Below are 26,908 nucleotides of genomic sequence, written 5' to 3' on the forward strand. Positions count from 1 at the left end.
AAAGAAAAAAAAATGAAGTATTTTATTCCGCATTTAAATGAGAGAAAAATGAGAATTAATAAATAATTCTACAGTAAATTATTAAACATGAAACAAATAACAACAAAGAAGAAAAAAACTTTATAAAATAATGAATTCTACTAAACAAACACTGAGAAATAAAATTTAATTAATTGAAAAAAATTATACAGAAAGTGTTTAAAATATTAAAAGTATTTTAGAATTATTACATAAAAAGAAAATTAATCAATCTTAAGACTAATATAATTCAATTGTGAAAATGATGAAATCCATATTTACATGGATATATGTCAGATCTGAATTATCAAAGAATCAAAAATTTACTATGAACAAAACTGACAATTTCAAATTAGCAACAAAATAATATTTACATATTACATCAACTTTACAATTTCAAAATGAAATGAATAATGTACATGCTAACAGTTATAAAACTGATAATGGAAAAAAAAAAAATCAACATTCATAAAGGAAAGAAGGAATTGAAATGGAATATGTCAATAAGACTAAAAAAAATACAAAAGAATAACTTTAAAAACATAGACAACATTTTTTTAAAAAAAGGAAATATAAAATGTATAAGCCCAAGAAATAGAAAAGAACATTTCAACAAAATTGAAATTTATATTTAAAAAAAAAGCTTTAAAACATGCACAAGTATAACAAAAGGAAACAAATACAAAAACAATAGAAGTATGACATGTTAATTATGATGAATGCAGAAAAATCAAAATGTCCTCCAAATACTGAAAGCAAACAAGAGATACAAGCAAAATAAATCAGTAGTTAGTTAATAATAATAGTTTCGGAAAATTAAACTTAAGTGCACAGAAAGTATAAAAATGTCTTTTAAAGAACAGCAACATATAAATTAAAATCTACATAAAATTCAATTTAAATTAAATTAAATAGAATTTTATTAATCTTAAAATATTTCATTTTATTTCTTAAATTTGTACATAAAAGCTAATTTATCATAAATAAAAATGTTACATTTTACCGAAGAGTTGAAAGAAGTTCCAACTTGAAAAATATAAATTGCTGTATTTTAATTTTTGTGAGCAGTTCCCTGCCTTTTGATTTAAGCATAACACTTTACTTATCCAAAATTGTATAAATATGATTAAAAAAACATCAAAATCAGCAGAACTGGGCTCAGAACGCTTGATAAAACGCTTTTAATTTGATAAAACTTTTAACTATACATTAAAAACAATGTAAATATTATTAGTTTTTCTGGAAACTATTAGAAGTATTTATAATATAAAAAAAAATTAAATAAGTTGAAAATGCCTAGTTAAAGAAATAATGATTAAAATTGTATTTAACATTCCTACCTAAAAAGGGCACTTCATCTTTGCTAACATTTATTTTTATCAGGACGGATATTACTAAAAGATTACAATGATTTAATTTACCAGTTTTTAATAAAATTATTTACAGGCACTTAAAGGAACAATAATATTACAAGAAAAATAAATACATTTATAAATAACCCAAAAATAGTGCTTCAACAATTTGATTAATAGAAATGACTGTCTGAAATTCTCTACATTCTATTTCTTTGAGTACCAAATACATGAAACATTGAGAACTAAAAGAAAATTAACCCAAAATTTTCACTCAAAGCCCAAAGCATAAAATTTACGAATACTTAAAAAGAATCCTTTAACAAATGCTTTTACCTGAAATCAGGCATCCAATTCTCTACTCCAATTTTGAAAGAAAATATAGTTCCTATCACAATAATAATGTTTAGTTTAACTTATAAAAATTGTGTGATGGTCTACTCCAGTTTCTAATATCATATTTAAAAGAAATTAATATTTTTAAAAATGTATTTTGGAAAAAAGATGAACATATAAAAATAATGAAAGCAACAGTGTTAAAGAAATGTTAGATACTTTTTAAGTTGTATTAATTCTATGATTCTAAAATTATTACTAAAAAAATTTATATAATTAAGAATGCATATACTTTGTTGAGATATATAAAAGAGTAAGATTACAATTTATAAGAATAGATAAATTTATCTACAAACATGATAAATTATATATTTTTCTTTAAAACTTTTTTTTTAAATAGATCAAATAATTTTCATTATAGATTACAATAATCAATTTGGTTGTCACAGAAATACAGCTGCATATAAAATTGTTCTTATCAATGGTTTTAAAAAGTTAAAACAATTCCCCACAGAAGAATGTCTGGCAATGTTAAAATTATACTAATATTTCCAATGAAAATAAAGCTCATGCCTTCAAAATTTCAAAATCATTTTTATAGAATAATTAAAAGAAGGGGGGGGGGGAAGGTAAGGGATATACAAAAGTATAAATATAAATGATCAAGGGGGGGGGGGTAAAAATCAGATAACACAAGAATTATTTTGAAAGATAAAATTTCTTTCAAATAAAAATAGAAATATTCAATTAATTTTTTATCAATTTATAATTAGATTCAAGTGATTTCAGTATTATCACAAAGAGTCCATCTTCTATTTTTCTGCATAAGTCTATTTGTCTATGAAATGCAACACACTTTCACAGAAAAAAAATTATACACAATATCCACAAAATCTTCAGATATTTTATTTTGTCATGAAATTTTGTGCTTAAAAATATCAGGATTCAAATCTGTTTGGTTATATCTTAAGTCTTAAACCAATTTCTTCTCAATAAAAGAAATAAAGAAACAAGTCTTTATATCCTGACAAAAAAGCATATACAGTATATATATGCGAGAAAGACAGAATTATATATGCAGGCTAAATTATACAAAAATCACATTAAGTAGTTTTCATGCCCTTTCAAAGAGTCATGCATAAAAGTAATAAAACTTCAAATCCTACAATTTAGTTACTATTTTTCCTGTTTGGAGTTAATATTTGATAAAGTACAGTTTCCACTGACTAGTGACAGTAAATTTTTTAAATCTTCATTCTTCTCAACTAATTCTGAATTGGTTTCTAGAGTCTGAAAAAAAATATGAAACATTTTTTTAAAAAAATTGCAAGCAATAAAAGGAAGCAGCAAAGTGCATCACATTTAATGAAAAAAATATGACATGCATTAAAATTATATCCATTTTATAACCCTAGTACTAAAAATGTCTGAAATTTTTGTTTTTTAAAAATCTTATGAATTAATGTTTGAAACAAACAAGTCAATTACAATTTAGAATTATCATGAACAATATCATTCAGAAAAAAAATTATGATAAGGTTTATTGAAAAACATCTGTATTATAATTCAAATGGTATTTATGCATATATAATGTGTTTGACAGGAATATTTTCTTCAAAGAAATGCCTTTGAGCACTAGATATTTTGTTTGAAGCATTTCAGGGTTGACACTAAAATCAGAAAAAAAAAAAATCCCTGGATATATATGCAAGATAAGAGGAAATGCACAAACAGCACTCATGTGCAATTTATAATGGAATAATATTTTGTTGTTTGAATGAATGGGAAATGCAAGGTTTTTCAATAAATATGGACTTGAACAAGAAGCACTTATTAAGTAGGTAAAATTTTTGGATATGTGTTCATAAATTTTTTATTGTAATATATATTTTTACAATAATATCTTCACATATATAAAACCATCTGCTAATTATTTTTTTTTCCAGTTCCAGTTCCTTATTCTAATATTAGTATTTTTTGTCAGTTTTAGACTTTTAGGATCATCAAACTCTACCACAAATAGTTTTTAATGTTTTTGCTTCTTCGATTATGCTTCTTTTGACAATGTATTGCATTAACTGTGTAACAAATAGAAAAGAATTTCATATAAGAAAGGCACAATTAGTTCAGATACCTGAATTTTTTAAAGAAATGGTGGAAGAATATTAGCAATATAAGAGAAGTTAATTTTAGAATCAATTTATCCTGACAAGCATTTATAATATTTTCACTCATGACTAGAGCTTTTTCATAGACACTGATATTTTCTAATCAGTGGAAAGAAAAAATTTCAATGAAAATTAAGAACTTTTTTGGAGATTCACGGAATTTTGTATGTCTTCCTTTTTTTGCATGATTAACATGTGCTTGTTTTCCCATATTACTTAAACTTACAGGGTGTGGCAAAGAAACTCGTACAAAGTTATTACATCATAGAATAGAAGTTAATTAATTTCTTTTTAATTTTTGTTCATTTCTTTTTTGTCTAGCACTTCAATTATAACATATTTTACTATGTATCTTTTAGTTTATGTACTGATTTTTGGCCTTTTTACAACACCAAGCAAAATAGATGCTATTTTAAAGTTGGAAACGAACAGTATGAAGTGGTTCTTTTGCTTAATGTGTCTCAGCAAACAGTGTTTGATGCAATCTATCGTTTCGAAGAACATGGCAATGTTGGTGTAGCAATTCATTATGAGTGAGGATAGAACCTGGAACCTTGTGGTTCGCAGCCGAGTAACAAGACCACAATACAAAAACAATTGCCCGTATTTCGTAGCTGTTATCTGACTTATAAGCTTTTCACCACAGTACTCTCCCTCGAGTTGGAGGCGAGACGAACGATTTGGCTGTTGAGTGGTAATGTATTTATTAGCTGCCGAGTCTAATGTGCCTGTACCCATTTGAGTAGCGCCAAGCGTTATGGCAAGCGTGTGTGGGTGAGTGTTGCTGCTGCGTCAAGTGAATCTGACGACTTTGGGTTGCTGTGGGTAGATGATGCCACAACAACTGTACAAAGGTTGAAGGTTCATCATCCAGGTCACCAATGTGGCAAATGAGTTGAGCGAGGATAGAACCTGGGACCTTGTGGTTAGACTCAAAGCTAAATACATCACCACTCAACAGCCATATCGTTCATATCGCCTCCGACTCACTGGAGGGTGAGTACTGTGGTGAAAAGCTTATAAGTCAGATAACAGCTACGAAATACGGGCAATTGTTTTTGTATTGTGGTCTTGTTACTCGGCTGTGAACCACAAGGTCCCAGGTTCTATCCTCGCTCAATTCAATTTGCCACAATGGTCAAAGTCCAGGAAGCGAACTAAAACGTATGATGAAAACTTTCAGTAGCCATAAGGTTATCAAAAAGCGAGTTCAATGAAATTCGAATGTTTCTATGAGAAAAATCGCTCGTGAACTGGAAATAAGGGGCCGATCAGTGCAACGAATGGCAAAATCAGAGCTTGGACTCAAGCCTTACACGGTCCAGAAAGTGCAGCTTCTCACTGAAGAAAACAAAGTCGTGCGGTTCCAAGGACACTGAAAACTTTTGATAAAGGCCGCATGTCAGCACTGAGAGAGATTCCTTTTCACTAAAGAGTAGCTCTTTACTGTCCAAAAGTTTGTAACCTCTAAAACTATAGGATCTGGTCTGTAGATGCACCAAGCACTTCAGCAATTGCTGAACATCACAAAAATGCAAAGTCGGTCATGGTCTCAGACGGAATTTGCGAAAGCTTCAAAACATCTCTGGTTTTTGCGGGTGAGGAAGCTAAAATAATTCAAAAAGTGTACCAGTGGGACATTCTAGAGGCTCTTATATTTCTGTGTCCCAAAATGCACTTCGGGGCTGTAAAGTGGGAATTTCAACAACACTCAAGACTAAAAAGACAGAAGAGCAGTGGAAGCAATATTTTTTGGAACTGATATCATCTGGAGAATGGGCACAATATTCGCTGAATCTCAATCCCATGATTAAAGTGTATGGCCCATTTTGGTGTCTAGGGCTTGCACTAAATGACATAAAAATCTGAACTCTCTAAAGCAATGGCTTCTGTGGGAATGGGATAGATTAAAGGAAGAAGACTTGCGGCCCATTTCTGAAAATTTCAATAAGCGTTTGTGTTTCTGTATCACTGCCAAAGACGGCCACTTTGAAATCAATTAAATTTATTAATTATTAAAAGTGTACTCTTATTATTATTTGTTATATTTTGTTCATTCATTTATTTTTAATCATTATATTAAAATTTAGTTGTCCGGGTTTTTCTGCTGCACCCTGTATTATCTTCTTACAAAGCGAGTGGTATGAAGCAAACAAATTTTGAAAAACTCTTCTAACACATTCAGTAAAGTCAGGATTGATATTTTTATCCTTCAAATTTGTGTTAAATAAGAAATTTAAGCAGCTCATTGTTTAAAAAAATCTCTAATATACTCTGAATAAGCTCACAATTCCTCAAATAATAAGCAAACCATTCAATAAACACGTGTGAGCAAATAAATACCATTGCGATGCTTCCGCAAATTGAATGTTTCTATTGATGCCACATCAATTTTTTCTATTCTCTCACGTAATTTCAGCAGTCACACACATCCTCATTAGCTGCAATCCAAGAATTTCATTGAAAGAGAACTGTCTCTCAAATCAAAATTAGACTGATCTAAATAGAAAAAAATGGAGAAGAGGCAGAAAAGGGACGAGTTCCGCAATTACGTAGTTGTTCCATTTTTGGTGCTATGGCTACAATCTTTTATTCTTGCAATGCTCAGAGATTGGAATTTTTTAGATGAAAAAAAAAATAATAACTCCCTGAATTTTTATGGTAATTTTCAAATTTCCCTGCATTTTCTATGTTTTTCAGATGATTTTTAAATTCCCTGTATTTTTTCAGTGCCATGGCAACTTTTATTTGCAAGACTTTTAAAAACCAAAAATTATTAAAAATATTTTATATTAAAATGTAGCCCTTTCACGACATCGATCATTTGTCACATTAGCCTGCAATGTCAACAATTTCCTTTTATGGAAGAAATTAGATATAACCTCACATGCTGAAGATTAAGAGATAGTACTGCCTTTCATCTGGCACTGTATCCCCAGAAATTGTTAGTTTAAAACAGACGTAAATACATTTGCAGATCTATCAAGTATCTAAACTAAATACTTGTTATTTTTGTCAATATTCTCAAGCAATACTATAGCTATTTTCTGCCAGTAGACAATGTCTTATTGGCAGGTAGCCCTTTCACAAATTAACAAATAAATTACACATAATAAGCTAAAAGAATTTCATATTTACTGTGCATTATTTGAGAAATATAGGCACTTTTGTTTGTTTGTTTACTGTAAAGTCACTATAAATACAGCTCTTATAATAAATTTCTTCAGAAAGTTAATTATCTGACTCATAAATTAAAAATGCAGAGAATAATCTTTTTAAAAAATCGTCAAACGTAAAAAAATAATATATTGAATCAAAATTTTCTTAACAAATAACATAATTCAAAACATATTTATTAAATGAGTAGATTTCAAAAGAAATAATTTGAAATACACCAATAGAAAGGAAATACACCAATACTTGTAAAACTCTCTTAAAAAATAAATTAAATCAAATATAAAAGACAAAAGCATTAATAAAGAGAATATTATTCCTTTTTTTAAATTTTTAAATTCAGCTCTATTGTAAATTTCAGTTCATGAATAAATTACAGAAATCTATTTGTAAACAAAACTGTAATTTCTCTAAAAATATTTTTTTTTTTAATTTAATGAATAAACAAAATATGAGAATTGAATATAATTTTTCCAGGTTGAACAGTTCTTATAATACTTACAGTAAAAACTTTTTCAATAACATTATCTAAAACTTGAATTTCTTTTTCTGCTTTCCTTAAATTAGATTCGAGCTTTGAAGTAGTTCTTGTGTATTTCTGAGCAAGTTGCTGCAACACAGCTTCTTTTTGAGACAATGTAGCTTTCAATTTAGCAATCTAAAATACCAATAAATAACAATCTAATACCAAAAACAATTGAAAATATGACAGTATACAATTGCAAAAGAAGTTTTTAAAAGGATAAATAAGCAGATAGAAAAGCTTTATTCAAAAATATTAACAAATAAAAAATAAAAATCCAATGTAATCCTTACTTAATCACATTTACTTTGGTCTGATTCAAAAATTCCAAATGAAAATGAATAAAAAATATATTAAAGAGATATATCAAAAATCACTGTATCTCACCAGTTCAAAAAAATGAGGTAGAATTGCATATATTACAGTATTTGTATGATATTTATATTTTGCATTCATTTATATTAAGCATTCAATAAACAAAATGAACAGTATAGATTCAAATTAGGATAGAAATACCAATGTTTCATCTCCAGTAAAATATATCAAACAAATATAGTCAGCTCTTAATAAAGAAAAAATAGTTTATAAGAATTTGTAAATTACTTTTTAAAAAATTCAAGAATTGTTAAATTACATATTTTAGACAAAGATGGAATTATATAAATTTAAATATATTCGCTATTAATGTTCAAATATATCAAATTACTTATTACTTCTCAATACATAAGTGAAGAGCAGTAAGGACAATTGTTATGCTTATCTTGCAGTTAACAAAACTTATAGTTTAAATCACAATTCAAGTGCCCTTACCATTAACAGTCGCATAGCTACTTCTAGATGCTGATTTCATACAAATTACAACTGAGTGTTCATTTCCCAAGCATTTATAGCTAGAACAATATTCATTAAAAAAATGTTTATTTCCATAAGAATCTCGAACCATGCTTTTGACTAATGCTTGAAAAAGTGAATGAGAAAATACAAACCAAGAAACTTATTTACATGTAAGCAAATTGAATGGCAACAGTGCATCATAAAAATATCTTTTTTTTATCATTTTGGGATAGTAATCTTTACTTGACAACAATTTCAATCTATTTAAAGCTGTTTTTTTTTTTTTTTTTTTTTTTTTTTTTGCATAAAATTTTACATTCTGGATTCCATATTTTGGACAAGTATTGTTAAATCTTTACTACACTTTGCAAAAAGACAAATTTTGATGCAAGAAACCTGTTTATATATATATATATATTTGTAACACCAAATTGTTCCACATTCTAATAAATAGCAACTGTACTATCCAGACACAAAGTTCCACAAAAATTCTAGGGAAGTTTTTCAATTTCTGAAAAATTTAGGTTATCTTCATTTCTTATTAGTAGTAGAAGTAACTATTAGTATTAGTAGTAACTTTCTTACTAGTAGTAGTGCACGTCGGATAAAAAAGAAAGATGAATCTTCTTGTTTTTTTCTCATTGTAAAATTAAATGTGTAAACTCATTTGCTTCATTTACAAAAACATTGTTGAACATTTAGTCAAAGTTACACTGTACATATTAAAATAAGCCAGGCATGAGAATAAAATTCTTTTACTTTATGAAGCAATGTTAAATAATAAAACTAAACAAGAGTATTTTGTTACCACAAAATAATTTTTTTTTAGAACACCAACAGTCTGGAAACATTTCTTTGATACTAACAAAAATGTGTATATTTGTATTTAATTATACAAATAATAATTCTCAACAGGCTTCAAACATCTATTCAGTTTTGAATCTAAGCATTGTGAGAAAAATGAATGGCTTAACAATACAATTTTTAACTGTTGATTCTGTTCAAGATTCTTTGGCAATTGCTGTAGTGATTTCTCTCCCTTCTCCCGCCCCTCAAATTACATAAAGAAAAAAAAATTATTGATTGGCACTGCACCAATATCAACAAACTTCTTTTATGTAAAATCAAATCATAAACTAAGAGAAATGAGTTGGAACATTTTTTTTTAAGCTAAAATGCAAACACTTTTCAAAACTTTTGTTGCACTGTACTTTGTACAAATTTCTACAGGACCTTTTACCCTTGTTTTTAAAAGAAAAGAGCTTTCTAATTTCAAACATTCTTTCATTAATATTTTATTTCAAATGTTAAAGCAAAAGCAATTTTATAGAACTTCTGCAACACTTGTTTAATGATATAATTTTGAGAAATGGTTTTTGAAAATTTTTCTCAAAGAAATCAAATAATTACAGAGAAGAAAATCTTAAAAATCAATTATTTATCTAAACAAAATAATTCGCCCGTCTTATAAGATGCAAAAAAAGAAAGAAAATACAATTAGATTTATTAGGTTATTTTATTATGAAATTAAGTTATGGAACAACATGCATGATCTTTGTTTCTTTGTTGACTATGCAGGTGGAATATTGCAACTAATCACTTTGAAAAAAATTCACAAGGTCTTATAAATTTCACTTAACTCCTTACTTTAACCCTTGATGTAATCTTCTTTCTCCAATATCATCTGATCTTATATGATTCACTTTTATTGCTACCCTTACAATAAAGTCCCTCTTCCCATTCTAAAGGCATGTTCTAACTGAACTTCTTCTGACATTATTTTTATCTCCAATATTCATCAGAGTTTAGTTACAAAGAATGATGATAAATGGTATGGGTGTAGTTAGATAACTAGCAAAAAATTATAGACAATTTGTTAAAAAATATATGCTGCACATGGCAATTAAGTGGTTTGAATTATGCATGAACACACTTTTAACGAAATCAATTAAATAAGTTTTTAAATTATTATACCGTATTCAATATATTTTATTACATTGTATTCAATACATTTTCAGTATATTTTTAATTTTGCTAATTTACTTTATAATAATACAAATATTTTATTTCAGCTACTGTACAAAGAAATCAAGTCATAATTTTTTATTTTACAGAAAATTAAATAACCTAAAACATTTATGATTATAACAATATTCCAAACTTATGGATAAAGGGTCTTACCTCTTGCTTTAAATTCAATTTATCACATATGGCTTGAGCATTTGATACAAATTCACAATTAGGATCTGAGGTTGCAACGTCTATCATCTGTTTGACTTCATTTGTAATTTGATTGGACTGCTCTTCATTAACAGCTTCTAAGCATTTAATTTGTTCCTTAAGTGACAAGTTCTTTTGTGTAAGAGCCTATGAATAAACAAAAATGCATATACAGAATTCATGACTAGACAAACCTCATTAAATAAACAAGAAATTTTCATATCATGCAGGCAAATGTTGAAAAATAAAGCATCTCAATACTGATATATCAAGTAAATGGATTATATTCAATCATGTATTGTAAAAAACAGAATTTCTTAACTAGTAAGCACAACTTCAAGTAACACTGGCATGAAAAAAGTTTGCATAGTCTCTTTCAGAAATTCTTATCCGATGATCAAATATTCAAAAAAAAGTTTTTAAAAGTGCTTTCATTCGAAAAAAATTCATAAAAACTGGTTTTATTTCTTTCTTTGTTCAAGGTTGCCATTCAAATCCCGGGGGGGGGGGATCCCTTGTTTTCCCTGTATGTATATTAAAGATATGAGGAAATGCAAAAATAGCACTCATGTGCTAATTATAATGCAATACGATTTTAAGGAATGGCAATTTTGATATTTACATAAAAAAAAACAATTTCTCTTTATTTATTATCTATAAATTAGTAGGACAAAATTTATATATTAAAGAGGGATATATTACTTATCATGCTCTTTATTGGTAAATCACATAAAATTAAGGACTTGGGTGAAATAAAACAAAACATTTTTATTATCATGATACAATTCATTTAATGATTGTTTAACAAGAAAAAACATTACAAAGCAAAATTATTCTTTTACTTATTCATTTTTGTCAATTCATGTATTTGAGCATCAATTTCTGCAGATTTTTCAGCTATCAGTTTCATGGAGCTAATCCTTAACAAATAAGGTATGATATTTTTGTACAGCTTAACGTACATTTTTTCACTATTTCACTTTGAGTGAATATATGTGAAAATATTTCTGAAATATCCTTGAATGCATTAAAGAATGAAAGTGATGCAACAAGTTTCAATGCCTAATAAAAATTCAATTTTAAATTATTGTTCTTGGACTATAAAGTTCCAAACTAACTTATTTTCGGATATAAAATTTGAGATTTTCAGACTTGAATTATCAAATTCTCCTTCATTCTTTTAGATAAAAGTCAAATATTAATTGTAATTTTTTTTGAACAGACAAAAAAAAAATTCCTTTTTTTGGCATGACTAATATGTGCCTGTTTTCCCATACTACTTAGGCTTATTATTTTCTTACAAATCGAGCAGTATGCAACAAATGGATTTTGCAAAACTCCTCAAACACTTTCAGCAAAATCAGGACAGATTTTTATCCGTCCAATTTGTATTAAATACACATTTTGTGCAGCTCATGGTTTTAAAAAAATTATCTAATTTACTCTGAATAAACTCACAATTTTGCTTAAACAAACCATTCAATAAACTCATGTGTGTGACTAAATATCACCACTAAGTGTCTGCAGATTGAATGTTGCTATTCCCGCCAAAGAAATGTATTGCAATCTTTCACACAATGACAAAAGTCTTGTGCATGCTCATTAGCTGTGATTTGGGAATCTTATGGAAAATAACTCTCTCACAAATCGAAACTGGACTGACCTATATAAAAAAAAAGGGAGAGTAGAAAAAGGTGCAAGTTTCAGCATTACGCAAGCACAAAAGGTATTATTTCATTTTTGGAAGCGATGACTATGATCTTTTATTCTTGCAATCTTTAGAGGTCTACATTTTTTAGATAGGAAAACAATAACTAAAAAACTTAAATTCCCCTATTTTCCGTTTTTATGGTTTTGGTCTAATTCACGACGACCCACATACATGAAAGGGTGTAAGACCTTGAAGGTCATCGGGGAGAGAATCATTATTTAATAAAAGGCTCACAGTCATTGCCAGAATATGGGTGGTATATAAGGGTATATATTACAGTTCAACTAATAAAATATTTAAATTAAATAGTTAGCAAACCAATTCTGGGCCCAAGTTGAAAAGTATATATAAAAAGTAGTAACACACTTAAGCATAAAAAAAATATCACAATGTCCAATGGATGGAAGACATAGTAGTATAGTAGACGTAGACATATAGCAATATCAAACAATGTACCAATATCTAAAATCATATATCCATCCCATTATATAAAGTCAAAAATAGATGAATAACACAAATACAAGGTGAAAATACAAAACAGATCTAGAATGACAAACACACAAAAATCATTACTAGAAGGTGAATCAAGACTATGAGCAGAAACATAGTTTTTAATAGCTATAATCCTACATAAAAAAAAAAAACAACTAGAAGCTGTGCCAGAATAATTACATAAATAAAGAATCAATTAAAACAAGACAGCAAACAATCCAAAACACAGATGCATCATCCTAGCATCCTCTGAATTTCCTCACAAATATCTTTCAAGACTTCACAAATCTTCTCAATAATTTTTAGTGAAGACTCGTTCCTGAATACACTAAAAAATCAATGAAGTTTGGATTCGTGAGAGAAGCGGGTGAGGGATACGGACAAGGAGTGTTCATTCAAAAGCAAAGTGGTTGGCATCCCCCAGACCACTGCAGATGTGGGATGGGCTGTTTATTATATGAAATCTATGTAAATAAAAAGGAAAGGGACCATGCCCAGAAACAAAAAATAATATTATTTATTATGCATTAATAGATTAAAATCAACTCTGGAAACATATTCTCTGACTCTTATACCTTTGATTGAGCCATTCCAATATCATTGCCATTCATCCAAAAAAAACTTTTTCAATTGTTTTCTTTAAATATGAATAAGGGGACGGAATTGCAATTAATACTCCCTCGGTTTTTGCAGACTTGGCATGATGGTTGGCTAACTCATTACCTGGGATACTGGCATGTGTTTTCACCCAGGACAAGCCTGCCAACCCTTCAGCCTTGATCATGTTTAATTTAATATCATTAATGAATTTCAAATTGTATTTCTTTTTCTTTAAAATTTCAAGTGATGAAAGGCCATCTTTAAACATTTTAATTTTGATGCAGTTTTCCAAAGCCCAGCTAGCTGCAAAATTAATTGCCACCAGCTCAACCTGAAAAACAGAATTATAAGGGGCTAATTTTAAACAATGAACTCTAATTAGGTTATTATTTTTTGTCAAATGTACACTGCAGCCTCAACCATACTGCCAAATCCAGAGCCGTCAGTGTACACTTCAAATTCAGGATTTTTGATACTATTTGGAAATGCAATTGTTTTATTTTCTATAGAAATATCATTACTTTTAATATCATCTAATTTATCAACATCTAAAATAAACCTAAAATTCGGAGACCTTTTTCCTTGTTTTTATGATCATTTCAAAATTCTCTGGATTTCCATGTTTTTCCAGGTTCTTCCAATGGTTTGGCAATCCTATTTGTAAGTTATTTTAAGTTAATGCTTCATTTCCCTACTTATTTTGCAACTTTAAAAACAAAGCAAAATGTTTTTGAAAAGGCAACAAGGAATTGTTCAAAAAACTTAATTTAAAAGAATGAATTGGTGATCTTAATATGCAATTAGGAATAAACATGAATTGAAAGTATTTAAAATAAGACATTCACTCAGAAATTACTTTTTAAAACAGTATTTTGAGAAAAATTTTACAAGCCTATCTTTTTTCTACATTATGACATTTTCCAACAAAGAATGGCTTTCAAGAAAAACTTATTCCAAAACATCTATATGTGTGTATGCAAAAGTGTGGAGGATTTCTGTATCGGAGAGTTGACAATAAAATCTGCACACACTGCATTTTTTTTTTTTTTTTTTTTTTGCACGTCATTTGCGTGAACACCCTTTTCCCCAATATATTTTTTTTTAAAAAATATATTAAACTAAAAATTCTTAAATCTTTTAAAAAAATTCTTTGTGCTTCAATCACAAAAATAATAAATTTGATTCCAAAAATATGCAAACTTCTATTCTTATAGGAAAGTGTCATGTCTGATACACTACATAAAATAAAAACTCTTCTTAAATCATTTTTAGTTCTTTATCATTAAATTAATTCTTTCCAAAGTCTCTCAAATAATAATGACAGATGAGATTAATGATAATGTATGAACTAAACTATTCTACAAAAAGAAAATTTCTCAATTCATACCTAGTCATTCTTTTTAAGTATTTCATATTGCTACCACATAGATTCCTTACACAAAGATCCAATTTGTCAGATGATTCCAAACAAATTCTAGAAGTGGCAAGAGATGATAATTCACCGATAAAAATATGGGCTCTGATGGTAAAAAACAGGACTTTTCAATCAACAACTTCTGTAGAGTCATTTTTTTAAGTATGTTGCATACAAACTTGATCTATCATATTATCAAGTCAATATCTGACATACTTACTGTTTACATCATCAAATAAAATCATAACAAAAAGTACATTTCACATTTTTTCCTTGTATAGAAATGATATCTTCCAATATTTGCAGATATGAATTTTCAGTAATGTTTGAGTATAGAGTTATAATTTGATGCAATTATAACACAGGCAAAATTTTACAAAAGTTACATCTTAAATCTTATCTGTCCAAGTCACAGGCCTTTTTAGGTCACAGGGTTCACAAAATTTTTCCAATGTCCTCATTTCTCACCACCAATCAATACAACACTCATATTTATCAAAATTTCAATATCAATTTTTTGAACAGTTATACTTTTATTATATACATTTCAAATGTCAGAAAATAAAAAAAATTATCCAAAGTATAATGCACATATTTGAATTTCTTGCACAAGCTTTAAATGTATTTGCAGAATATTTACAATAACATCCATACCACAACGAATCAGAACTTGTTTATATTTGTGGGGAGGGCATACTTATATTAGTGATAAATTACTATCCTCAATTCAGTGTAAGAAATCACTAGTAAATAGCTAAAGTACTTAAAAAGTTTTGTATTTTTGATAAGAAATATAAAAAAATAACAGCAGACTGGACATTTTCACACTAATTTATTAATTCCTACACATGTTTAACTGATGAACTATCTGAACTTTACTAAGTGCCTTTTACAACACAACAATTTTAAATTAAATATCTCATTAATGCATCTACATAAATAAAGTTTGAATGTATGAAATCACATACCTCTTTTTCTTCAGCAAATTCTTCTTGGACTTTTTTAAATTGCAATAAAAGCTCTTCTACTTTTCCATTAGCTCTTTCAACTAAGTAATCCCTATTGTTCAGTTCTGTTTGCAGTTCATACTGTTTTTTCTTGCTTAATCGAATTTCATCTTGTAGGTTAGATCTATTTTTAAAAAAAATAAAGATTAAATTCATTAAAACATTATATATCAACGATTTCATAGAAATTGTCAGAAGGAAAAGAACATACTGTCGGTAAAGACCATGGAATACCAATCTTTTACAGTAATAATATAAATTAAATATTTTAATTAATATGAATTCTAACAATATATACTAACTCATTTTTTTATATCTATCTGAAACTACAGCAGCACTAACTTATCTTGGAAGCTGTCAAGATGCAATCTAATATACAAACAAACAATTCATTGGTGTTATCTGTCTATTATTAAAAAAAAAACACACAAAAAGTAACTAGTACTTTAAATAAAAACTTCTTTAATTATTACTCATAAATCCAAGAGAACTCAAACAGAATAGTTTTGAAGGTAGTCCTGAAGAAATTTAAATTAATCTTTAATTATCTGCAAGCAAAAGTTGTTATAAAAATTATTCCCAATTAAAATTTATTAATAAAATTATTTAAATAATCTTTTTTTATCATTAACCAGCTCATCCTTTTATCAAATATTTTTCAATTTTAGGATTATGAAAAAATACTTAATGAAAAAGAGTTTCTGATCTTTTTGATATGGTTGAATCATCAAAGGTCTTTGGCAATTATACAGGAAAGCAAGTTTCAATCTCCTATTCCATCACATCCTTATTTCAAAAATTATTACTTTAAAAACACAAGCTTCTGTGCTAATTTTAGAAATTCTTATATTTTTTTCTATACCCTAAAAAGTTTAACAAACATTTAACTCACATGAAAGACAAAATAAACTTACTTCTCTTCATTTAGCTGTTTAACTTTTGCAACAAATTTCTCCTGTGATAGCTCAATCACCTTTCCTACTTTTTTCACCAACTTATCCATTTCACTCAATAATGTTTCAAATGAAGTTTTTTTTTCATCTTCAAATCCTGAATTTTCAATAAAAAGAGCATCTGATTCCAAACTTCTTTGTCGCACTGGACGGAAAGCAGTAGCCATTCCTATAGGTTTAAATGCACTATTAGCCACTGGAGAACTATCTTTGCTAGGAGAACTGATGCGACTCAAATCTCCATTTATACTACTTAAATTCTCAATTGAACTTTTAACAGAATCAGAATTTTGTTCAGAGGCTGGTTTCAATGGAATTTGCTTCAATGACTTAGATTCACTCTTAGCTGATTGTTCAAATGATTGAACTCGGGACTGCACAAGGGACATGGGACGTTCACTTTCGCTAGAAGCTGAAGAATATAAAGGACTGATAGGTTCACAAGCAAAAATGTCAGGTAATGATTTGTGAATGTCTAGGAATTTGTCATTTGAAAGAGAAGATTCTACTGAATTTGGAATTTGAAAATCAGATTTCAGAAATCCATTCTCTTTAGGAGATTCATTTCGTTCACCTTCACTATCACATTCAGCCATCACTTCTTCCAACATCTAAAAAATATATATATATTGGTATTACTTTTACAGCATTTCAATGATTTTACTAAAGAGATGAATTGATATAAATTAAGTTCAGTTCTTCTACACTAAAATAAACAGCAACTCCAATAGCTTCGCATGAAATAAAAAATAAAAAAAATAAAAAACATTGGAAAAGTATGACAAAGACAAAATATTTCTATAAATATAGGAAAGTACTGCAACAAATTCTCAAAAAGTATTGCTTAACCTTGCACGGATGAGTGCAATAAAGAAAATATTTGTATTTCTTTTTAGATGCAGAACCCCCCCCCCCCCAAAAAAAAAGAAAAAGATACTTTAGATTATAGAAATGAAAAACAGAATTTGAAGGAAATTCAGAAAATGAGTAAGAAAGTATTGGTAAAAAAGTTTGAATGTAGAAAAAATTCAAAAGAAAATCAGAGACTTCACAGAAATTGGAAGCAATTAATATTATATTAAATGCACATCCGATTTTAAATTATTTTCTTTAATATATTTCAGGAACAATATAACAGAAGAAAAATTAGTTTTCTTTTTGAGTAACAAATACAGGTGGTCTATATTTGTTGCACACAATTGTAAAATCTACCTCTAATTCTAAAAAGCACACTGATGGATGAAATAAACAAGACACAAAAAATATTACTTGAAATAAATTTGTAATAAGTTAATTAAAATTAAATACAATGAATAAAAAATGACTAAAAATCTATCATTGACAGTGTTGAACAGTAATACCAGTTTGTAAGCACACAGAATTTGCAACAATCTCCTCCCTTCTTTAACAAATATGACACAATAAAAATAAAAACAAAAAAGTAAAACATGATTCTATAATAAATTTCAAAGTTTTATATCTCGAAAAAAAAAAAAAAAAAAACTTTTCCACAGTTAACTCAAAAGTATGATCTTCTATAAAACTAATTATTACACTACATTAATGGTTTAAGCATATCAACAGTTATTTTTCTTAATATAGTCATAAACTATTACTTCTTTCTGTAGAGATAATTCACTAGCAGCAAAATCAGCAGCAGCAGTAAGAATGGAATGTACAGTCATGGACAGCTGAGAAAGGTGCATAGATATCATAGTAAGCTCTGCTCCTTGGCTGAGTAGCATATCGCGACAATTGCCCTGGGTTCGATCAAGTTCAGCTCTTAACAATTGAACCTGTAAGCTATGAAATTGATTTCATAAACCAAATAAATAAATACTTTCATGTTATAATTATAAACAAAGTAGCTACTTAAAAGCCTATTTATTTTAAAAAAAAGCAAAAAAATAAAGCAATCTATAAGCTTTTATTAATTACAAGAAAAGATTTAAGAAATATTTTGAATAGAAAATAAAATAGTTATAATTGAAAAGTAATAAAAGTGATATGATCGTGCACAATCCTAAATTAAAAAAGACAAAAAAAAAAAAAATCAAATATCATTATTTTTATGCAAGAAAAAAAAGAAAAAAAAATTTAAAACCAAAAGAGAATTTCTATATTCCTTGTCAAAAATTAATAAATTAAAAGAAATTGCTTTAAAAACCATATGTTAATAAAATGCTAATTATATAATAATTGAAAAAATTAATAAAATTACAAATGAAATAAAAAAAATTAATAACCAAAACTATACAATACTATAATAAAAATATTCTAGACTAAACAGCAGTAAATTTTATTGCAATTTTTTTATAGTTGAGAAGCAACAGTTACCAACTATAAATGATATGGTTAGTGGTACTATATTTGCACACTCCTTTTTTTTTATGCTCTCCCACAAATAAAAGAACAGTGAAATCATTAGTTTTATAAACAATCTAAAATAGGGGGAAAACTTTAAATACGTACTCTTTATCTTTAATTTTGAGGTACATTTTACGAGTATGATCCATTAATTCATTTGCTTTGCTATGAGCTTTGAACAACTCTGCTTTTGTAGCCTGCAAAGATTGTTCTGTTTCTTGGAAAGTCTCAGCTAAAGTTGATCTCTCTATTTGTAAGAAGTCAATATTTTCTTGAGCTTCACTAAGAGCTCTTCTGTGTTCCTTAAGCTGTTTCATCAATTCATCACGATGAAGTAAGGATTCTTCTAATCTATGCTGTTGATCTTGAAGGGCATCTTGACATTGCTGAAGTTCTAAATTAGTTGCTGCCAAATGGTTCTCTAACTCTTGCACTCTACCACTTGCTTCTAACAATTCTGATTAAAAATGTTTACAAAGAAAATTTATTGATCAAATTTTATTCATTTCATATGGTTTATATAAAGTTTAACAAGTAATATATATATATAAAAGAAAAAACATTTAAGTCAATTCCTACTTAGGTCAACAATTTTTTTTTTATTTTAGTTACTTTTTATTAAATGATTACAATTAATATAAATATGTATATACATATGACAGAATTACAATATTAAGTGGCAAAATAAAAAGCGAATTTCCTTGCAATCTCAGAGCTTGACAACATAGTGACGGATTTGGTGAATTTGGCGACCAAATAGAAATTACTGGACAAATTCAATTAATTAATTAATATTTGAAAAAAAAATGTATTAGCATCAAATGTCATCCACTAAAGTTTTAAAAAATTGTATTTGAACTTGAGTGGATGAATAAAAAGTATTCTATTAATGATTGAAAATTTGAACAAGGTATATATATATATAGGAAGAGTGTGAACTAATAGTAGGAATTGAAAAAGAAGTAAAAACACAATCATCAAAATATTTCATGTCAACTTCAAATAAAAATTCATCAACTAATAAGAAGATACTAATAATTCTTAAATATTATCTTTAATAGGCCTTTTTATCACTAAAGAAAAAAAATTATATTACTTAAGATGTATTTCAAATAATGATAATAAATGTAGATATCTAACAAATTGTAATCAAGATTAGTAATATACATGAAAACAAAATTCAACATAAGATAAGAACTGTTGACAAGAGTATTATTTTTGAAAAAAGAATTTTATTAAAAAAAATTATCATGAGAATAAGCAAAACACATTCTGACAATTTTAAAAACATATTTTAGAGAACTATTGTATAATGCATCAAAAGAAGAACCACATTTACCTTTCTCTTTACTATCTAATTTATCAATTAAGTCAACAATTTGTTGAGAAGCACCATTGCAAGCTTCATCTTCAACAAGCTCTGAATTGAGAACCTATATAATGATTTAAATATATGTAGATTAAAAAAATATATATATATATATTTTTTATAATACCTAAATCTATTTCACAACTAAAAAATGCTACTAATCTAAATCTTGTAAGATTTATTTTAGAAACTTTAACAGGAATAATAGTAATTCAAGGAAATATATAGTAAACATTCTCTTAAACTAAATAAGCTGAAGAAAATAAAAGAACAGTATATGCAACATATGCCATTTTCCCCTAAATTTCTTCATTTTCTATCCATAGCAGAAAATGATGCATTATGAAATATTAAAAAAATGAATATTAAATTTAAAGAAAATTCCCACATTCTCTCTGCATATACAAAAATAGCAAAAATTAATAATATGATATATTTATTTTCTAAAAAAGCAGAGCTAGATTAATCATTTTCCAATCAACTGAATCAACCTTATATAAGAAATTCAGAAATAAATTTTAAACAAAAGCCTTAAAGAAAGTGCAATTTAAATGGCTATGCTCAATTTCTATTCACCCTATCCTGTTAATCCTTAATGAAATAATAAAATTAAAAGTTACTTTGATGACTGTCAAAATCCACAGCAAATATGAATGTGATAATTGTGAATGCCTTGGGAAAAAATCGAATTAACAGAATTGGTCATCTTCATGCTTGGCAACTCTGCCAGGTTAAAAAAAGAAGAAAAAAAAAAATGACAATTTTTTATAATAAACTTAAACCTCTTTGTCAAATAATAGGTTTAAATTACAATCTGCTATACATACAATTTATATATATAACTGAAATTTCATTTAACTGTTTCTTTTAATATTTTGTGATAATCATTTATTTTCTTTATTAAATAAAAGTGATATAAATAATTTTTTATGAGTATATACTAATATGCTATTGATCATCAATATCTTATCAAAACAAGCAGTACAAATTATTGCCAATACTCAACTCACAATGATACAAAATGGGTTATATGTAAAATATTTATATAAAAACCTGACAAATACAGCAAGGAAAAAAAAAAATTTTCAACCCAAAACTTACTTGCTCCCAATATTTCCTCTGCAGTTTCCTATTTTCTTCTTGTAACTTAAGTACTTCAGAACGACAATTCTGAATGATGACTTCTTGAGCCTGAGCTTGGGATTGATCATTTTCAGGGAATGATGTGGATCCATCTGGAGAATTTTCAGGTATGGAAGCTAAATGAGAATCTGATTGTGACAGGTGTTGTTGGTCTTTTCTCAAATTAGAAACAGGTACATTTTCTAACAATTGCATTCTAAGTCTAGCATGTTCCACCTAAAATTAAATATAAAAAAGTTAACAGGTTTTCACTAAATCATTACTAATTAAATTTTATTATAAGTCTTATTATCTGTTTTTATTTATTTATTTATTTATTTTCATTTTCTTGAAGCATTAGTTAATTTTAAATACATCAAGATATGAGGCCCAACCATGAAAGATAACTTAAAGACATCACACTAGATTACTTAGTTGAATAAAAACAACTCATTATTAGCAATGGATCAGAGGAGACAAAAACAGATTGGTCATATATGGAATTTAAAAAAGATATATGTAATGATATTTTAAAATCCAATTTAAACTTAATTAATTTCCTAATTTTTTAGCTCAATTCAGTACATATTAACTTCATTCTAAAATATTTTCTTATTTCCTGATCCCAATTCCAGTTTTTCTATTTAATTAATGCAACAGAAAGCTTTGTAAAACTACTTTCATTATTTCCTAATTTTTTAGCTCAATTCAGCACATATTAACTTCATTCTAAAATATTTTCTTATTTCCTGATCTCAATTCCACTTTTTCTATTTAATTAATGCAACAGAAAGCTTTGTAAAACTGCTTTCATCGATGGCTCCCACACTCCATGTGAAGAGATAAAAATTGCTGATCTAAACAAATTCTTTTAAAAGGCCCCTATGATTCCCTTGCCAATGGTCGACACATGTAGGAAATCCCTATTAAAATCTCACAGTATATATTTACAAGGATAAAATTTAAATTAGTTTTTCCTCATTGCTTCTGCTTGTACATAAACTGTGCCTCCCGGGATGCAATAAAACAAAGTTAAAAATTCAGAATATCTGCGGAACTGCCTTCTGCTTCAAAAAATTATGTTTACATATATGAAATAGTTTACCATTCCACATATAAAGAGGGAGGGAAAAAATACTACACCATAGATATATATATATACGAGCAATTCATATTATTGTACACAGAAAAGTAATCAGAAAAGATTTGGTACTCTACCATTATATATTTATAATGAAAAAGCAGTTACTCAGAAAATATTTAACAAATGTTTATTCTTTTATAATCTAATATAATAGCATTAACTAGTATGACAAAAGATATCATTATTCCTTAATCATGAAAGATAAATCAAGTACTCTTTTCAAGATTAAAAAAGTCATTCTTCCTTTTTAGCAAAAAAATTTACAATGCATACAGTCCCATTTTCAAATTCATAACTAACATTTATGACTCTAGGCATATATGTGGAAATTAGAAATAAGTATTTGTTAATGATCTCACATGCATGCATATATATATAATACACAAATTAATTATTCATATGATAAAAATGATATTCAATTTCATAGGAAGTTTTTAATGTATTACAGTGCATCCATTTTACACCTGTTCATTAGTTATCACTGTTGAACACTAACACTAGTTTGAATTGTGTTAGAAACACTGATTTGATCTATAAAAAGATTTTGATGGGTAATTTTTACTCCAATTCATAAATGAGTCATAACACAAATTCAAATACTCAGTTATCATATTAATTTTCTATTATAGATAATCAAAAATAAATAACTTATATTTGCAATAGTTCAATTAAGCAAACAAATTACAGCTAAGGCCATATGAAAGGTTAGGCAAAATATTAATTTAATGAATATTTTCCTTTTAAAAGTAAATATAATTAGCCATTCTGATCCAATTTTATGTATATATATCAGTAATCATATACATGAAAAAAATTTCAAATGTATAGCACTGTTTAAAACCCTTCCCCATTTGTCATGTAAAGCTAAATATATTATATCTTGGGGAAAAGAAAACTTGCCATTATTAAATAATAATAATATAATTATTATATAAGAGAAAATGACATTAAATCAAAAATTAAATAAAATATAAATGTTTTAAAATAATTACTTGAAACATTTAAATAAAATTAATTGGTTAATTCTACCAGCAGGGACATAAATAAAAACCTGTCAAATATCAGTAATCTCTCGCCTTCACAATAAACACTGGTATTAAAAAAAAAAAAAAAAAAAAAAAAAAGAGCATGGACATTTAAGCTTGAAGGCCATAAGGCCTTATTAACAAAATAACGTATTTATACAAAATTTTTAATGATAATTTAAAATAAAAAATAATGTATGTAAACAAAGAAATCTAAAAGATAAAACATTGTTCAGCATCAAATATTATTCAATAATAGTATAAATATTAGTCATTTTCTAATAGCACATAGAAAAGGATTTTTCTCTATCAAACTGAAACCACATTTGCTCCCAATTTTTATTTTTCTACAAATTCTGATCTTTTTAATACAAGCTAGGCTAACAAAATGTGTATTAAATAAATTCTATTTATAGTAAATAATGTGCTAATTATGTACTTTAATAGTCTAGAGTTTATAACATAGCAATTTTCACTGATATAAAATAAAGAATTCAATTAAGGAACTAAGCTTGTTCAGTAAAAATGGATATGTAAAAGACAAAAATATAAAATAAATATCAAAGTATACATACTTGAAGTTTCTCATGTTCTTCTGTTAGTCTCCTAAGATGAGAAACTAGATCTGAATTACACCATGAATTTGCTTCTTGAGAATGGCTTTTATCACTATATAGACTTGTTGGAGAATCAGATGGTGTTCTATGAGTATCAGTCAATCCAGTGTTACGATTATCACTATGTTTTGTAGGCGAGAAACATGCACTAGTAGTCATTCTTTTATCGATTTCTACATTTGGCTTAGATTTTGCTGAGTTACCATCTAAATTTTCATTACTTTTAGAATTGAAAAATGATGGCTTAGGTTTTACTGCTGGTTTCCTAAACATTGAAAATGGAGGTTTAGTAATTGTAGTAGAAGATTGGGTCTTGGGTGCTCTGATGCTTCCATGACGAGTTAGGCTGCTAGTGCCTGAATCAAGTTTAGGTTTAGAAGAAGATAATCTCAAACTCTTGGAACGTACTAATGTACTACTTTTGCTCTGACTGGAGGAAGAAGATTGTGAGTTGGAAGCAGAAGGAGGCTGATTTGCAGGCATTTTGGCAATATTTTTATAGATTCAAGTTAATGTAACATTATCTGAAAAAAAAAAAAAAAAGAGGAAAACATCTTAGAAAATTTTATAATAGACGCATTTTACCTATATTGATTCTGAACTTCAGTCTAAAAGGCTGAAGACTGCGAGGGAAATTGATTAAGTAGAATCAAACCAGGTCAAGAAATTAAGTCAAACCAGGACAAACAGTTTAAAACTAAAATCCTCTACTATTTTACTACTGACAGTATAATGGAAATAAATAATAGTCAAAGATACATGATAATGATTATTTGCTGAAATAAAATATTTCTAGGCAGTAATTTTTAAAATTAAATCTAACAAATGCTTTTCAATATTTTTCTTATGTATAAATAAGCAAATAAATAAACAAACATGCTACAGTCCAAGAAATTCTTTTATTCTAAGACAAAAAAAAATAATTACAATTTAAGTAAGGCAGTAATTATGAATTAAAATATGGTTTAAACTTGCAAAATATAAAAAGCTTCAAACAAATATTCTTTAACAAATAGAAATGTTTTTAAATTATTTTCCTCATAAAAATATCACACACAAAAACATTCAACTGAAGAAACTTTCAAAGTTGAATCATTGGGACAACATGTTTAACATCAACATGGACAACATCTTTAAACAATAATTTTTGATGTTCAAAGCAAATAAAGAAATTTGAAATACATTTTTATATTTAAAGAAGTGTAGAATAACAATTTTAAAAAAATATTTAGTTCTGAATGTTATTTCTTTACCTCGCTATTTCGGAATTGAAAATTTCTCTACTGATAATTTTATAATAGAAAGTATTGAAATATTGTTCCAATTTCAGACAATGTATATTGTCTAAAGTGACAAATTAAAATAAATTACATAGATATTCATTAAATCTATCAAGTCACTGTAAACTGCATAAAGATAGAAAAAAAATGTATAAATAATAGGTATAAATTCATAAGAATGAAATCAAAATTCACAGCATTAATAAAGGATATTTTTGAAAATACCGTTATTAACATGAACTTTCACAAAGTAGATACGATCATACATTACTATATAGTTTTTCAGAATTAAATCCATACCTTCAGATCTCTTATTAACTGAATTCGTGATTCAACATAAATACTAGAAAAAAACTCAACATTAAAATAATGGTGGGAAAATCCTGATTGCATCCATGAGAAACACGAATTTCCATGCCAACAATTAAAAGAAATAAAAGCTGAATAATAAACAAGATGTTCTATCAAAAGCCAAACAATAATACCAAAATTTTCGAATAAATATATTTTTTAAATTGTAAATTACAAAAATAAATCGAATCTTATTAACCTACAAATTATCCCATGTGAGCAATCTCTACCGTCAAATTGAATTGAAAACTGGACAGAAAATAAGAAAGAAAAACAAAAGAATGCCAGACAGCATAGCTAATGAAATTTAAACCCTTACAGTTCTAGTAAATATATATATATATATAAGTAAGTATTTTGTGAGAAGCAAGGAAAAAAAAACAAACTGTATTACTATCATTACGGTTAAACAACAAATGTAAATACTTACAAGTAAAAATGCCGCGAAAGTAGGTTTCAAACTAGATTACAATGACCAGAGCAGTTCTAACTATGTTAAGTAAAGAGAACACACATAAAAAAAAGTTTTAAAAATTAGTAAGCGGGAAAATCATAAATATGTAACTCACGTTCGCATATTAGCATGTCCAGTACAAAACAAAATAAAAGGTAAAATTTATCATTATTTTACTTTTTTTTTTATTGTTCCCTCTCTTGTGGTTGCCCGTTAAAGTTTCCATCCAATGTAATGGGTACTTTTTTTCTACAAAACATTCTTGACAAAAAATTTTAAAAATACAATATTTTTACCCTAAATTTTTTAATCGTTCTTAATAAAAAAATAATTTTATAATTTTTTTTTTTGTTCAATCTCTTATATTGATTGCACAT

General features: G+C 27.2%; 1 protein-coding gene across 3 annotated transcripts; it reads right to left on the reverse strand.

Moving 5' to 3' along the window:
• Positions 1 to 600: 600 nt before the first annotated feature.
• Positions 601 to 26,755, reverse strand: LOC129969489 (sperm-associated antigen 5-like). 3 transcript variants are annotated; one of them, XM_056084085.1, is made up of 11 exons: positions 26,647 to 26,755; positions 24,405 to 24,970; positions 21,640 to 21,897; positions 20,509 to 20,602; positions 19,275 to 19,626; positions 18,419 to 18,605; positions 16,764 to 17,413; positions 15,811 to 15,973; positions 10,587 to 10,772; positions 7,551 to 7,706; positions 601 to 2,996 (listed from the first exon to the last, which is right to left on the reverse strand). In XM_056084085.1, exons 2-11 carry the CDS (start codon positions 24,927 to 24,929, stop codon positions 2,883 to 2,885), a joined length of 2,685 nt encoding a protein of 894 aa, XP_055940060.1. In that variant the 5' UTR covers positions 24,930 to 24,970; positions 26,647 to 26,755; the 3' UTR covers positions 601 to 2,882. The 3 variants fall into 3 exon arrangements, with proteins under 3 accessions (XP_055940060.1, XP_055940059.1, XP_055940061.1); XM_056084084.1 differs by having other exon boundaries at positions 26,508 to 26,685; XM_056084086.1 differs by lacking the exon at positions 26,647 to 26,755 and adding an exon at positions 26,277 to 26,333.
• Between the last annotated feature and the right edge of the window lie 153 nt (positions 26,756 to 26,908).

Source organism: Argiope bruennichi, chromosome 5 (genome assembly GCF_947563725.1).
Source record: "Argiope bruennichi chromosome 5, qqArgBrue1.1, whole genome shotgun sequence".
NCBI lineage: Eukaryota > Metazoa > Arthropoda > Arachnida > Araneae > Araneidae > Argiope > Argiope bruennichi.